The sequence below is a fragment of the Pagrus pagrus genome (genome assembly GCF_965226575.1).
Source record: "Pagrus pagrus genome assembly, chromosome: 19".
Lineage (NCBI taxonomy): Eukaryota > Metazoa > Chordata > Actinopteri > Spariformes > Sparidae > Pagrus > Pagrus pagrus.
In genome coordinates this window covers 17,543,515-17,557,069 of record NC_140203.1, presented here as the reverse complement: position 1 = coordinate 17,557,069, position 13,555 = coordinate 17,543,515, and the positions used below count along the sequence as shown (strand labels likewise).

The 13,555-nt window shown below is 42.4% G+C and overlaps 1 protein-coding gene across 2 annotated transcripts in view; it reads left to right on the top strand.

Moving 5' to 3' along the window:
- palm2akap2 (PALM2 and AKAP2 fusion) overlaps nt 1-13,555 on the top strand; it is a 95,145-nt gene that overhangs the window by 51,716 nt on the left and 29,874 nt on the right. For both annotated transcript variants that reach the window (XM_084383276.1, XM_084383275.1), the window contains exons 8-9: nt 797-1,621; nt 9,195-9,280. In XM_084383276.1, the coding sequence (XP_084239402.1) occupies nt 797-1,621; nt 9,195-9,280 (911 nt within the window). The remainder of the gene's footprint in view (nt 1-796; nt 1,622-9,194; nt 9,281-13,555) is intronic.

The window sequence follows — 13,555 nt, the reverse complement described above, 5'->3', positions numbered from 1 at the left end:
AGTAGTATATAGCTTTCTGTGGCTCCGGAAGAAGGATGTAATCTGATAACTTGTTTCCATTTATGTCACTCAGTGGCTGCATTGTAGGTAATGTAGTCACCATATTCTGAAAAGCTCTAGCAACTGGTCTAGCATTGCACTTCTGTAACATTGTTGGACTCATTATGGACAGTTGAAAAACAAATGATTAACATCGATGCATCAGAGCCAGAGATATTGCCTTTTTATTCCTTGCAATCTTCTTCCTTTTCAAAACCTGGTGCCTACATTACCCACAATGCCTCAGCCACTGAGTGACATCACTGGAGGCAATTTATCATATTATATGCAGCTTCCTCTGGAGCCACAAAATTCTTTGTAATACTTTTTTCACACATGCAGTAGTACTCCCCAAGAACTGTAAACACACTTTAATATATAAACTTGGTGTAGTTAGCCTTTAATCCCACAAAATATCTGCAGGTTACTAGAGTACCATCCACAGTTTACTTGTCCTCAATTAGTTTAGGCACAGTGAGAAATAGTTAAGTGTTTTTCTTGTTGACTCAACATCATCTGTGGTTTGTGTCTCTTAAGGATAACATTAAGGTAATGTTATGTCTCTTACTAATGTCACGTTTTACAGTTTGCAGATATCAGTTTTATCAAAACACTGTGTCCCCATCCTCACGCTTTACTCCCTCCATCTTTTCCTCCCAACACCCCCCACCTCTTCCACTGGTCCCTCCCTACCCCTTCACTTTTCCCTCTGCATCAAACCCCTCCCTTCTCCCTGTCTCCCCTCCCCTCCTAACAGCAATGTTTGCCATGGAGATCAACGTACAGCACGACCCACAGACCGGCGAGCAGCGCGTCCTGTCAGCCAACCGTGTGAGCCCGCTGGATGCAGCATCGCGTGGCATCAAAGTCTATGACGATGGCAGAAAAGTGGTCTACGAGGTCACTTCCTCCGGGGGCGTGTCCACCACCACCGTGGAGAATGGTTGGAGCTCTGCACAGGTTGACCAGCTGATCCAGCGGGCTGCCAGACCTGTTGGAGGGGGAGATGGCGAAAGGAGTCATGTGACAGTGACCCCAGCTGTGCCACAGGCCTACATTTCGCCAGCAGATATCGATGATCTGTCTCCGCCCTCCTGCGCCCCGCCATCCATCCCTTCAAGCCCCCCAGCCCAGGTCACCCTCCAGAGGGAGCCCCGGCTTGGTATGATGCCCCCCTCTTCTCCCATCACGACCCAGCCCGGCTCCATGGCCCACCCAGGTAATGAGCTCACCTCCCCACCCCAAGCCAGCGCAGAGCACCCAGTCACCATGGTGTTCCTCGGCTACCAGGACGTTGAGGACACAAGCGAGAGCAGGCGGCTGCTCGGCTTCGACGGCGCCGTGAAGGCTGAGGTGGTCCTGATTGACGAAGATGACGAGAAATCGCTGAGGGAGAAGACGGTCACCGACCTGTCCATCATCGACGGCACGGCGGCTGACCTCGTGTCGGGGCGGCCAGCCACGTCCGAGGCCGTCAGCACGGAACTGTCATCTGACGGCCGTGAGCCTGACAGCGCCTCCTCGCCCCCCGCCAACCCCGACGCCAACACGGCCCCCCCACCCGGCCTCACCCCTGCCACAGGTACAGACAAGAGGAAACGCTGCGAGTGCTGCATCCTCATGTGACTGAATCTTCTCCCTCTTCCACCCTTTTATTATTACCCACAACACCCCTCTCTTCTCCTCTGTCTCTGGATGGTTACTAACAGAAGCCCTGCCTTCCTCCTCCTCCTCTGGACTCTGATCAGCTGGCGCACACATGCACGCACTCACACGCTGTTGTCTGACCTTTGACTTTTTACTCAGTTACGTTATTACCTCTACATCTCTGCTCTTTCGTTACCTTCTCTGTCAACATGGAGTCTCTGCCCTCCCGCCTCCTGTCTCCTCAGTATGTTTCATGGATTCAAATTCATTGAATTAATGGTAAAAGCAGACATACAGATGGAGAAAATTGATGAACAGCTTAATCCAGGTTACATCAAACTACTCTCAGTGGTCAATAAGACTTTACGGACAATCAATCACATTACCATGCTGTTTAACCAAACAGTATGTCTGGCTCTGGGGACAATCAACCACTCATCTCCTTTTAATAAGCCAGTTTATAAAACATTCAAAAAGACAGACAAGGTCTCAGTTATTTCTTAGATTTCTCTATTCAGTCACTTCCCCTCCCAACAGACACACAAAAACAACCACACACCCAACCTACGAACTCAAACGTCCCACCCCCCCCCCCACCTTTCCTTGCACAGACTCTCTCTGACCAGGGCGGAGAGGAGGAGACTTTGTTGCCTTGGTTTCTTTACGTGCCTCTTCATTCTTCCACATTGATAGTCCTAACAAACAAAATAGAGATAAGTAGAAGTTCTATTAGACTTTTATTTCAGTTTGCTGTTGTTATCTGAACTTTTTTTTTTCTTTTGTTTTCAAATTTAAAAGGCCATTGAATTGTTGGGACGCCTGTTTCCGTGGGAGGTTTTTTGACACTGTAGGACTCTCTCCTCTCTCTCTCTCTCTCTCTCTTTCTCTCTTGCTCTCTCTCTCTCTCTCTCTGTCATTTTGTCCATTAACTCCAGCTATTCCACTGCTGAGGTCATTTCCTCCTATTCTAGTACTTCCTAACTCAGCAGCCAATAAGAAGCCGTGGAACACCTTTTGGCAGCCAGTAAGATCCGCACAGCCAACTTTTTCCTATAGAGCACAGGAAGCTAACGGCAGCTTAATGAGTACACTCTGGCAGCGAAGGAACATGTATTTCCACCTATGAAAACAAACATGGGTCACTTCTAACAACTAACAGCCTGGGCACAACAGTGTGAATGAATAGTGACTAATAACAAGCACTACCATATAAGTAATTATGACAGCTGTGCTCAGATGAGCTTTTACTGCAATCCACATTCACCTTTTCTGTCCATTAAATTGGCTTCATTGCTGCAGAAAGCTGCCAGAGATCCATTATACTCTTTACAATTGTAAAAACACTGCCAGCTTTTGCTGTAGTCACCGACCAGGCCCTCGTTTACAAGGGTGCTACAAATAATGTGGCCTGGGTGTCATTATAACATCATATATATTCCAATGTAGGACATTTACTTGGCTGGCTTTCAGAAAAAGCTCTCAAAAGCGGTAATCATCCCCATTCTTTTGAATGATAATGGATGCTCTGGCAAGATTTTGCTTCATTTCAAGTGTCTTTGATGGTACATAGAATAGATAGGACGCTGATGCTCGATAGGCATCTAGTTAGTGACTACACTTAGCCATTGTACACACAAGAGAAATACGTTTTGATATGTGATCGAAGAAGATATGTGCACGTTTACAAAGAGGTCAGAGAGGCTCTTCAGATCCAAATAATGTGATTTGGGGTTGCTTTGTGGCTCAGGTGTGTAGCCAGAAACTGCAACGTCCTTGGTTAACTTCCATCCTGGGTCTTAAAATGATTAATTTCCATCAAAATGTTTTTATTCACATGGCAGAAATGACAGTGAACACAACACTAACCTGGAGTGACCTGAAGAGCTTCAACAACCTTTTTTTCTCTCTTTCTCTTCAGTCAGTAAAGAAACATCTCTGCACTGTGTACTAACTCTGATAATAGTCCCAAAAACAATGAAAGACAGAATTCATTGAAAGGTCTTTGGGTAAATCAAATCTCTCCTCACATGGCTCTGTGAACAGCAATCCAATCCCACCACTTCTGCTGCATACATGCTTTATTGTGATTGGCCACTGCTGCTGTCAGTCAGTCCCGCTGGCTGTGTGAATGGCCACCACCAAGGCCCGTCGGGGTCGAGTCTCCTGTGTAGATAAAGAATGTAAATACACTCTATATTCTATTTAGCGATGATTTTATTTTCCACATCTATATAGAGATCTAGAGATAATACTGATTATAATGGGTACTGTGTCCCACGATGATGCCATATCACGACTGTATGAGTGCACAAGCGCGAGCTTTGTATATTTTCATCCTCTAACTTCACTGCTTTGCTGTGTGTTATATCACTAATAACCCCTCACGACTTTTCCCCCTCTTATGACCACCACCACCTTCTCTGAACTCTTGGCGTCTGCTACCATTCCCAGATGTGTTCCGGTGGGCCTCTGAAGGCATCTGAGGGTCTTAAAACATTGTGCAGAGGCAGGATCTCAAATATCCATACCATTGATTTGCATGATAGCCTATTAACTACAAATCACATTCAATTTACTTTACTGCTGACCATTCCCCACGTTTTACATTGATTCCCTCTGGACAGCCATTGGTTTCCATTCATTTAAGTAAATCCATTACAATTTTTTGTTATCAATTTTGTAATTCATCTGCAAAGTAACAATTTTACAGATAAAACATGCCAGTAAACTTTCATCCTTTTGAGCACATCCATGTTTATTTTCTTGGTTCATATCTACCACATAGCAAAGTTGGTCTGGTCCAGTGGTGTCGATCAAAGCGAACCCTGTGCTGGTTTCGCTTTGATTGAGTGCGAGTGCTGGTTTGGAGTTGATTCCACCTCGAACCGTTAAAGAACTGGTTTACTTTGAGTCACATCATTCAGTTGCTGTATACATTTCCAAATTCCCAATATTGCTAGGAAAAACTATGACTGACTACATTGCTTCTTTACAAGTGTTGCTCCTGGCTTTTCATGCCTACATTGGCATCCAAACATTGACTGTCCTCAGACCACTGTTGCTTCAATTTGGGGTACATAGTAAAAATATTTTGTTTATTGTTGCGCTACACTCACTCACGTTTCTGGGTGTAGGTGGTCCTTGGTTGAGATAACCCCGCCCTCAGCCCTTGACATAACCGGTTCTTTGTTCTAGACCAGCAAAGTGTTGGGCAACAGCCAGATAAACTCAGCCCAAATACAGCAATGAATCACGGCTGTGGAGGTTGTCCAGATCTGGTAGCCAGGACACGGGTGCCCATGACATCAACGGTTCAACAAACTGTATGACTGTAGCTGGTGTTCTTGCTACCAGATCTGGACCACCTCTGAACTGTAATTGTTGTATGCTGGCTGAGAGTATGTGGCTGTGTGCCCTGTTGCTTGTCCGAACTGGGGGCCCTCTTGGGTGCCCTCTTGGGTGCCCTTCCTGTAGACAAAACATGGTGAAGTGCCCTCTCTTCACATGAATGTATCAAGACTTTTTGCGCACTGGTGTCCCACAGCATGCAGCTGGTGCCCTTTTTATATTTTTGTCCCCTGCCCCTTAAACATCCTGAGTCTGCCACTGTGGGGCCAGGCCAACTTTGATTATTTTCACACTCTGGTACAACAGATCTCATTGGGGGACAAAACACCAAGATGGTTCCTCTCACACTTATTTTCCCTTAGTACGTTTATTTGCAGCAAACAGACTGCGAGGCTCGTGCAGGCTGGGGACAATTGCTCACGTGGTCCTTTTCAGTGTCCCAGATTGGCCAAATCATATTCATTGCATGACTGTTTGGTTTTAGAGATTGTGGAGGCTATGTGGAGAAATCTCAAATGTGTAGTGTTAGTTTCCCCAACGCTTAATGCACACACGATGTGCAACAGATTAAAGAAGCACTTAATGTATGTACCTACGAAAGGAAATGCAATCACAATCTCAAAAACATAAAAAAAAAAACCCATAAAAAAAAAGAGTAAGATGCAAGGCAAGTTAATGCAGCCTGACCAATCTGGTTTGCCTGTTTGGGTTTGTGTGTGTGTGTGTGGGTGTGGGTGTGCGTGTGCGTGTGTGTGTGTGTACTTGATGTAAAGCGAGGAGCTGCACACGAACAACAAACTTGTTGAGTTTACCAGCCCAACTGCCACGCCTGCAGTACTCCTCTGACTCTGTAGGGGTCTCTCTCTTTCTTGTCTGCCTGCCCTCACTGGTTGTATGGACTGTTAAAACAAAAAAAGGAGCCATTTTCTATTGTTCAATCTCTCTCTCTCTCTCACTCTCTCTCTCTGGTTATGACAGCTCACTCTGTCACATTCTCCCTCTCTCTCTCTCTCTCTCTCTCTCTGATGTCTGTATCCTCTCTCTATCTTTGGTCAATAAAGCTGAGTTTCTCCAGTGCCCCCCTGCTGTCTCTTGCTTGTTGTTCTTTCCATCTGTCTCTAACATTCACTTTTCCATTGGCTGCTGACACAGAGATCACAAGCTATCCTTACTGCACCCCTATCTGCCACTAACAAGCACACACACACACATTTCACACTTAGATTTATGAGTTTACAAGCAGATATGTGAAAGGGTGTAAGGATGAGAAATAGACCTTTAAGACTTTTTTCTCCCTCGATGCTAATTGCTTTACAAGAAAAAAGAAACACAGGATTACAAATAAATGCAATCAGGTAAGGTCATCAGTCACTATGAATGAGAAGACGAGGCACAAACACAAGTGACAGTCTGGTCGCACAACTGTTCTCTTATACAGCATGTTCTGTATAAAAAAATACAACTTTATAGTCATTGATTTAAACAATTTAACTTGGAACTTCTTTATTCAGAGTACCTCAATATTTAGACTGAATTAGTTTCATGTGTATAAACATGGTGCACCCATGTTGGGGGGGAAAAAAAACATTGCCTTCTTGGATGCCCCTTTGTTACATAAAACATGATAAAGTGCCCTTCCAGTGGACAAAACATGGTGAAGTCTTCACTGTACATACAGTCTATCATGACTGCGCGCTGGTGCCCCACCACATACATATGTGTGCCCTTTTTATTTTCTCGCCCCTGCTTCTCAAACATCCTGAGTCTGCCGCTGCTTTTTTCATATAGCACCTGTTGCAATAAAAGCTTGAAAACAACTCTAATGAAAGATTATTGGAATACAGAAAATTGCCAGAAGGATAAATAAAGAAATATCCCTGATACTATTAGCTTTTTTTATAGCATCAGTGTGTTCCTAGAAGTATTAAAGCCAAGACTAATGGATGGCTGTAAAAGGACACGATATGTAATCTCTCTCAGTATGACTAACCACTGCTCATGAGAAAATCACTTTAATATTACTGCAGCATTCCTGTAGGGACCCATGCTGTGTCTGTGGCATTTAATGAGTGCACACACTGCAAAAAATAGCGAGTAGGTAGCAGCATAGGAAGGTAATATTTGAGAAGACAAACAGAGAAGGGGAAGATAGCTGGTGTTGACGGAAAGAAAGAAGAAGGGTATGTAAGTAGTTAGATAAATAAATCGGATCAATGGATACACAACACATGCCCTAGTTTTGCAGGAGCCCTGGGGCGCCCCCTTGGTATCAATCGTAGGTACTGTAAAGAAAAAATCATCAAACTGTGACAACAATCACTGTGTGCTCACTCATCTAACTACTGATACCACTCAACTCCACAGAAAGAGATGAGAAACAAAAAAAAAGTAAACACACTCAGAACAGTATCAACATATGATAAATTCATGTAACAGACTGTCATAAACATATCATGAAACCATACACTGTGATCTGTTAACCAGTACAGTACTGTAACAGTGAGTCAGAGATTCCCTTTCCCACAACGTCATCTGTCCACCAGCACAAGTGTGACACACACTCCCCCAGAAAACATCATCCAGAGTGATAAAAGATTATATTAGAGTCCTCATCGCAAAAAGGTATCTGAAAACAGGACGAGCAGGAGGAAGCCACACACACACTTCCTGCACAGCGGATGGGTGTTTTCCGTGATGATAAACACTAATTGATTTATCTTGAGACAATGACAGTCGGGTGTGTTCGACAGAGACCATGACTGCAGATAATTATTACACACACACACACACAAGAGGGGGAGAGGATGATAATACAGTACACGTGTCAACAGTGGAAAATATGTACCACTGTACACAGTCACTGTAAAATTGTGATTTTGGCTGCTCTAGCCTGCAGTGAAATGAAAGGGCAATGACTTCATGGCCCTCTAACATGATTTGTGGTTTACTCATGTAAGTCAAACTTCACATCATAACAGCAAATATAAAGCAAAATTGTAAGTAGTATATTAGACATCTTTTTGAGGGAGTAAATAGACTCCCTGAATGTTCTGCACAACAAGTCAAATTGTGGGTGTACTTTTAATACAATACAACCACTGCTGATGCTACTAATCCTGCTGCTACTATACAGCCACTACTACTAATGCTTATACTAATACAACAGCCAATACTGGCACTACTGTTCCTACTACCAGGTCTATTTAGGGGATATTCTATATCCTTTACAAGAAGCAGTAACACAGTTTACATACAGAATGGTCAGTTTCAATGTATATTTATATTATAGCATAACTACATTAAGTTATTGGATTATCATTACTGGAGCATTAATGTTTAAACAGCATTTTAAAGTTGGATAGCTTCATCTATATTTTATAAACTGATCGTACATACATATAAAATATTAATACACAAAGTAGCTCCTAACTGTAGCTGTCAAATACATGCAATAGAGTAAAATGTACAATATTTACTCCTGTAATGTAGAAGAGTTGAAGTAAGAATTGGCAATAAATGGACCTTTAAAATACTGTAATTTTAAGAACATTAGTTACTTTCCACCACTGGCCAATACTTCTACTACTATGGTACAGCAGTTACAGTATGAAGTGAACTTGTTTTGATGGATAAATGTTGGTATTTTGTGCAAATAACTGAAACAAGATTAAAAAAAATAAAGCCAGAGAGTGCAGCTGCAGGAATTATTTTCAATGTCAGGCAAATAGAGTTGCTCTAAATCAAAAGTATTCTCACAGTGATGACAACTGACAGAATATCAGATGTAAGCAGTTTGCCAATTCACAATCCACCACAAAAGCATCAGTGCAGGTGTGCAGGTGCATGTTTGCGTCGTTATCTTTTTAGTGTGTTAGATTTAGACGTGGAGGACGGATGGATTTTCATGCTTTCACTACATTTCAAGGTGATACATTCCATTCATTTGCGGTTTGTGAAACTGCTCTCGAAGCCAGATAACAAGCCAAAAAGGGGTTGTTTTTCCTCATAAAGTTACTATTAGGTACATTGCCATAGAGATGGTAGGTATACACTGGAATATGTACAGTATGTAAGTCACAGGTGCAGATGAATATGAATGTATGATGATGACTGACAAAGATGACAATGGTAACGACAACTCAAATTTGTTTTCATCATAGGCTACAGCCAAACACCGGGGGTTACCATGACAACAGCAAATGGGTATCAAGCTCCCATTCCGACCAGACATCCTCACACTGCCATGGTGAGTAGTCTGTATCCCTGTGGGTGTGTTTTTATGTTTATATACTTGAATCCATAAATGTGGGGCAAGGCAAGTTATTCTACAAGATGTACACATAATGTTCTCCCACGTTTTCCCAAAAGCTTGGTTTGACAACAAAATAGTTATGGGCAACACTCCAAGGCGCTATATCTGCCTGGAAACCTTTCATGATGCAGCTATAAAGAGGGGACCATTTGTTCACCTTTTAAAGGGGATTACAGGCTTCCAGGCGGCAATTTCCATTATCCTTTTTTTTGACTAGCACTCACTGAAATGGTGTGTGTACAATGTGTGAATGTATCCGTGTGTGTGTGTGTGTAGACTAGAGGGAGAAGAGAGAGTACAAAATCAATAATAGTTAAAAAAAATGTTGCCATCAATTAATAGCTAAATAAAATGTCACACGGATAAAGTCATATAAAAGGAAAATATAGAAATAAAAAGGTTTGTGGAAATAAATAGAGGGAGAAATGCAAAGGGAAAAGATTACAGAAATAAATAAATAAATACATTAATAAAATGTAAAATAAAATGGGAAAGTAAATAAGTAGTCAAAGTAAGTTAAATAAATACAGAAGCAAATTAAAGCAGAAATATCTATTGATATCACATTTTATACATTTATTAATGGCATCATTTATTTTAAATATTTTTGGTGCATTCACTCGCATATTAATTTATCCATTGAGCTATTAATTATTTCTAATTTTGGCAATTTTAGTCCTTCATATTATATGCAATTAGATGCAGGCTGTTAATATGAAAATATGTGTGTTTATATCTCAAAATAATTCCCTGAATTCCTGTAAATCACAGATTGATGACCTCTAGTTTAGCTGTCACCCTTTCACAAATTCCTTTTGTGTCTACGGCTGTCAGACAAACACAACAGCAACAAAAGACATTACAGTTAAAGAGAGGCATAGAGGGCATAGTGCTGCATAGTGACAGGCAGCATAGTGTCCCACAACAAAATCACCATGAATATAAAAAGTACAACAAAAAGCGAATGTAAGTATCATATCTGAGGCTGGGTTTTGTCCATCTGGACTTCAGGTTCCTGCACTTTGTACTGTATGTGCTTCTACATAGACTGTTTGTGCTGAATCTGCTCGGGGGGCATGTCTGGAATGCCTTTTAGTCTACAGTTGTTCTGTAGTGTGCTGGGATTTTCCACTATACTGTCTCTATAATATTTACACATTATGTATATATTTATGGCACTCAGTAAATCTAATATGATCTGACTGTACTCTGTAGCATTTTTATCAGCCTATAATATCTCGAAATGGAATTCATAATGAGGCTGTGGTGCCAAATAGTGTATTTATACTAAGCTTACTGTACTTTGGGGCATTTTTATCTACTATGGAATCAATTTAATATAGTACTGTAATATTACTACTGGGAGACATGCGGCCAGTGCAGTACTGTAAATTTTAACGTTTATAGTGACCATATTATTCCCTTATGACACAATATTTAATGTATAATGCTGCTGGGTTTCTGTTTTTGTACATTGTAGGCATTCTGTTCTTTAATCAGTATTAATTAATTTACTTAGTTATTCATTTATATATTTAGTATTTAATTTGATAAAAGGAGCTCTCTCCTGGAATATTATTACTAAAACCCTGTATTTAAAACAAGCACTACTACAATAGGCTATTAAAAAATACTCAATTGCCAATTAAAGTAAGTAAAATATTTAAAGCAAAATGTAGAAATTGTGTTGAAAACGTTAAAAAATGTACTAACATTACCAACAGAATGTGAATAAATAGCGGTTTTGACATTATGATGTCAGTGTATGGTGCTGCAAATATGTGTACGGAAATTATCCTGCTGACCAGCTGGCTAGCCCATTCCGGTCCAAAGCACCTGTGCTACTCGTGCAGCTCTTCTAGACTTTCCGAATTTTATTGGACCTAAAGGCTGTAGATATGACACTTTTTTCATGGTTTGGCCGGTTGCGAAAACTGTCTTCGAAGCCTGGCACTCGTCCTGGGGGCTTGCGTTTAGTCCAAAGCGCGAGCCCCGAAAAACTGAGTCCTACACTTCTCAAGATGCAAGTTGATTGTGTTTGGTTAGACCCTCTCTTTAAACTCCACACACAAAGTTTATAATAAAGGCTAACCCTAATGTCATCATCAGGGTAATTCTCATACTATGTGAAGCTCATCTAGGGCCACAGAAGACAGTAGAAATTATACAGAGTGCCCCTTTAAATGTAGTGAGCGACATATTCAAGTACTTACCAACTTGTGTAGGCTCGAGCAGGCTACTGTACATGTAGGTTAGCTAACTTTTACCACCGCCATGGTTCTGGAGTGTTCTGACTTTGTTGTTGTGTCTCTAAAAATGCCACCTGAGCACATTTGGGTGAGGGGGGGCAGGGGGTCATAGAGCTGGAGGTGGGGGAGACAGAGAGAGAGAGAGGTGGGGTACGGGTCGGCGCAGGGGCTCGGGTGGGTTGGGTTTGGTGGAGGGGGGACGCTGGCTGTCCGGGCTGCAGTCAGGTTGTTTTGCAGCTGAATAAATGAATGAAAGGCGGTAACCTGATCCGCGCGGGTCGGCCTCTCATTGTGCTCGGCTGGTGCTCGCGCTGGCGGCTCGCTCTCTGATTGTCTCTGGAACGAGACAGAAAACAGCTCGCGAGCCCTGCATTATTCAGCGCGCGTGCCTCGAGGACGAGAAAGAGAGGAGAGAGAGAGGAAGAGGAGGGAACTGCTGGTTGGAAAAGCTGGCGCGTAAAAAGGAGCTCAATGTCATCTCAGTCACCGGTATTACCACCGCTGAGAGCACACGAGCATCCGCGCCGCTACCTCTCCTGTCCGGCTGCTTCTCTGACCGGCCGGCGGTGCAGCTGCTGCGGCCACGTTTAGCTTTTGTCGAGGTGAAGTGAAGAAGAAGCAGACAAAGCAAGAAGAAGAAGAAGAAGAAGAAGAAAGGGGAGAAGAAGAAGAAGTAGCGGTCAGCAGGTCGGTTACGCCTCCGCCGTTAAACAACTAATCCCGGTTATTAGCCGTTAATTAGTCGTTAGTAGCCTAGCTAAGGAGCTCCGAGGGGATCAACACTTAGCCACACATCTTCCTCCACACAGGTAGATTTAATTGAAACAAAAGTACTGCTCAAAACATAACAGGAATGTATTTTTAACTGAAGTTTATGTGGGATAGAAAACTCAAAAAGGGATATCAGTGAAAGTGAGGAGGCTTTTTTTGTATGCTGACGGTGTTGTCAATTAGCAATGTGTGTGAGTTTTTGTAGTGTATGTTTGTGTGTGTATACGTGCTGGTTAATAGAAACAGAGCCTGTAATTACACTGATTGGCTTTAAAGTGAGGAGGACACAGGATACTGCACCCTCCTCTCCTGACAGAGAGAGGCAGCCAAAGGAGGTCAGTGGACCAGACTGCTTGCTGCAGTAGTCTCTGTTTCTCCCTCCGTGTGCTCCTCCTCCTCCTCCTCTGCATCACTTTAACCCAGTATAGAAATGACCTTAACCTGGTTTTCATCATCCACACGCTGAATGACTTGGCAGAGGCAGAGACAGAGTCTTCTGTGCTGTTACTGTCTCTCACTGATAAAACACCATACTGTTGTTAAACTGGATATTTGTTTTGGTGTTTTTTTGTCCAGTCTAGTTATCCACTCCTCATAATTGCCAATTATGTTGACAATCAGTTGTTTCAGTCATTTTTCAAGCAAAAATGTCAAATATTTTCTGGTTCCAGCTTCTTAAACATAAGGATTTGCTGCTTTTTCTCTGTAGAGTGTTTTGGTTTTGGATTGTTAGTTGGAAAGATTAAGCAATATGAAGACGTCACTTTGGGCTCTGGGAAATTGTGATGAGCAATTTTTGACATTTAAAGACTGAACAATGAATCGATTCAATGTGAAAATAATTGGCAGATTAATCACTAATGAAAATAGTCTTTTGTTGCAGCTCAAATCTCAGTGGCTTATTATTTCTATCTAGCTGTAAGTAACTCTCCAACATGCATACAAACAGCGAACATGCTCGTGCTCTCATAACAAACCTGGTCAAGTGGCAGTGCACACAGTTTCCGCCCCACCCCTGCTGAAAAGCACTCATTTTGGATATTAAATGCATGTTAACGTGTTTAAAAAAAGGTGAAAAGAGAAGAGGCAGTCACGACCGTCTCAGAGTGGCAGCCGGTTGAACAAAAAAGACAGCTGGCACATGTCCAGAGCAGAGCACCTGAAGTCAGACTTCATTTGTTTGCTCCAG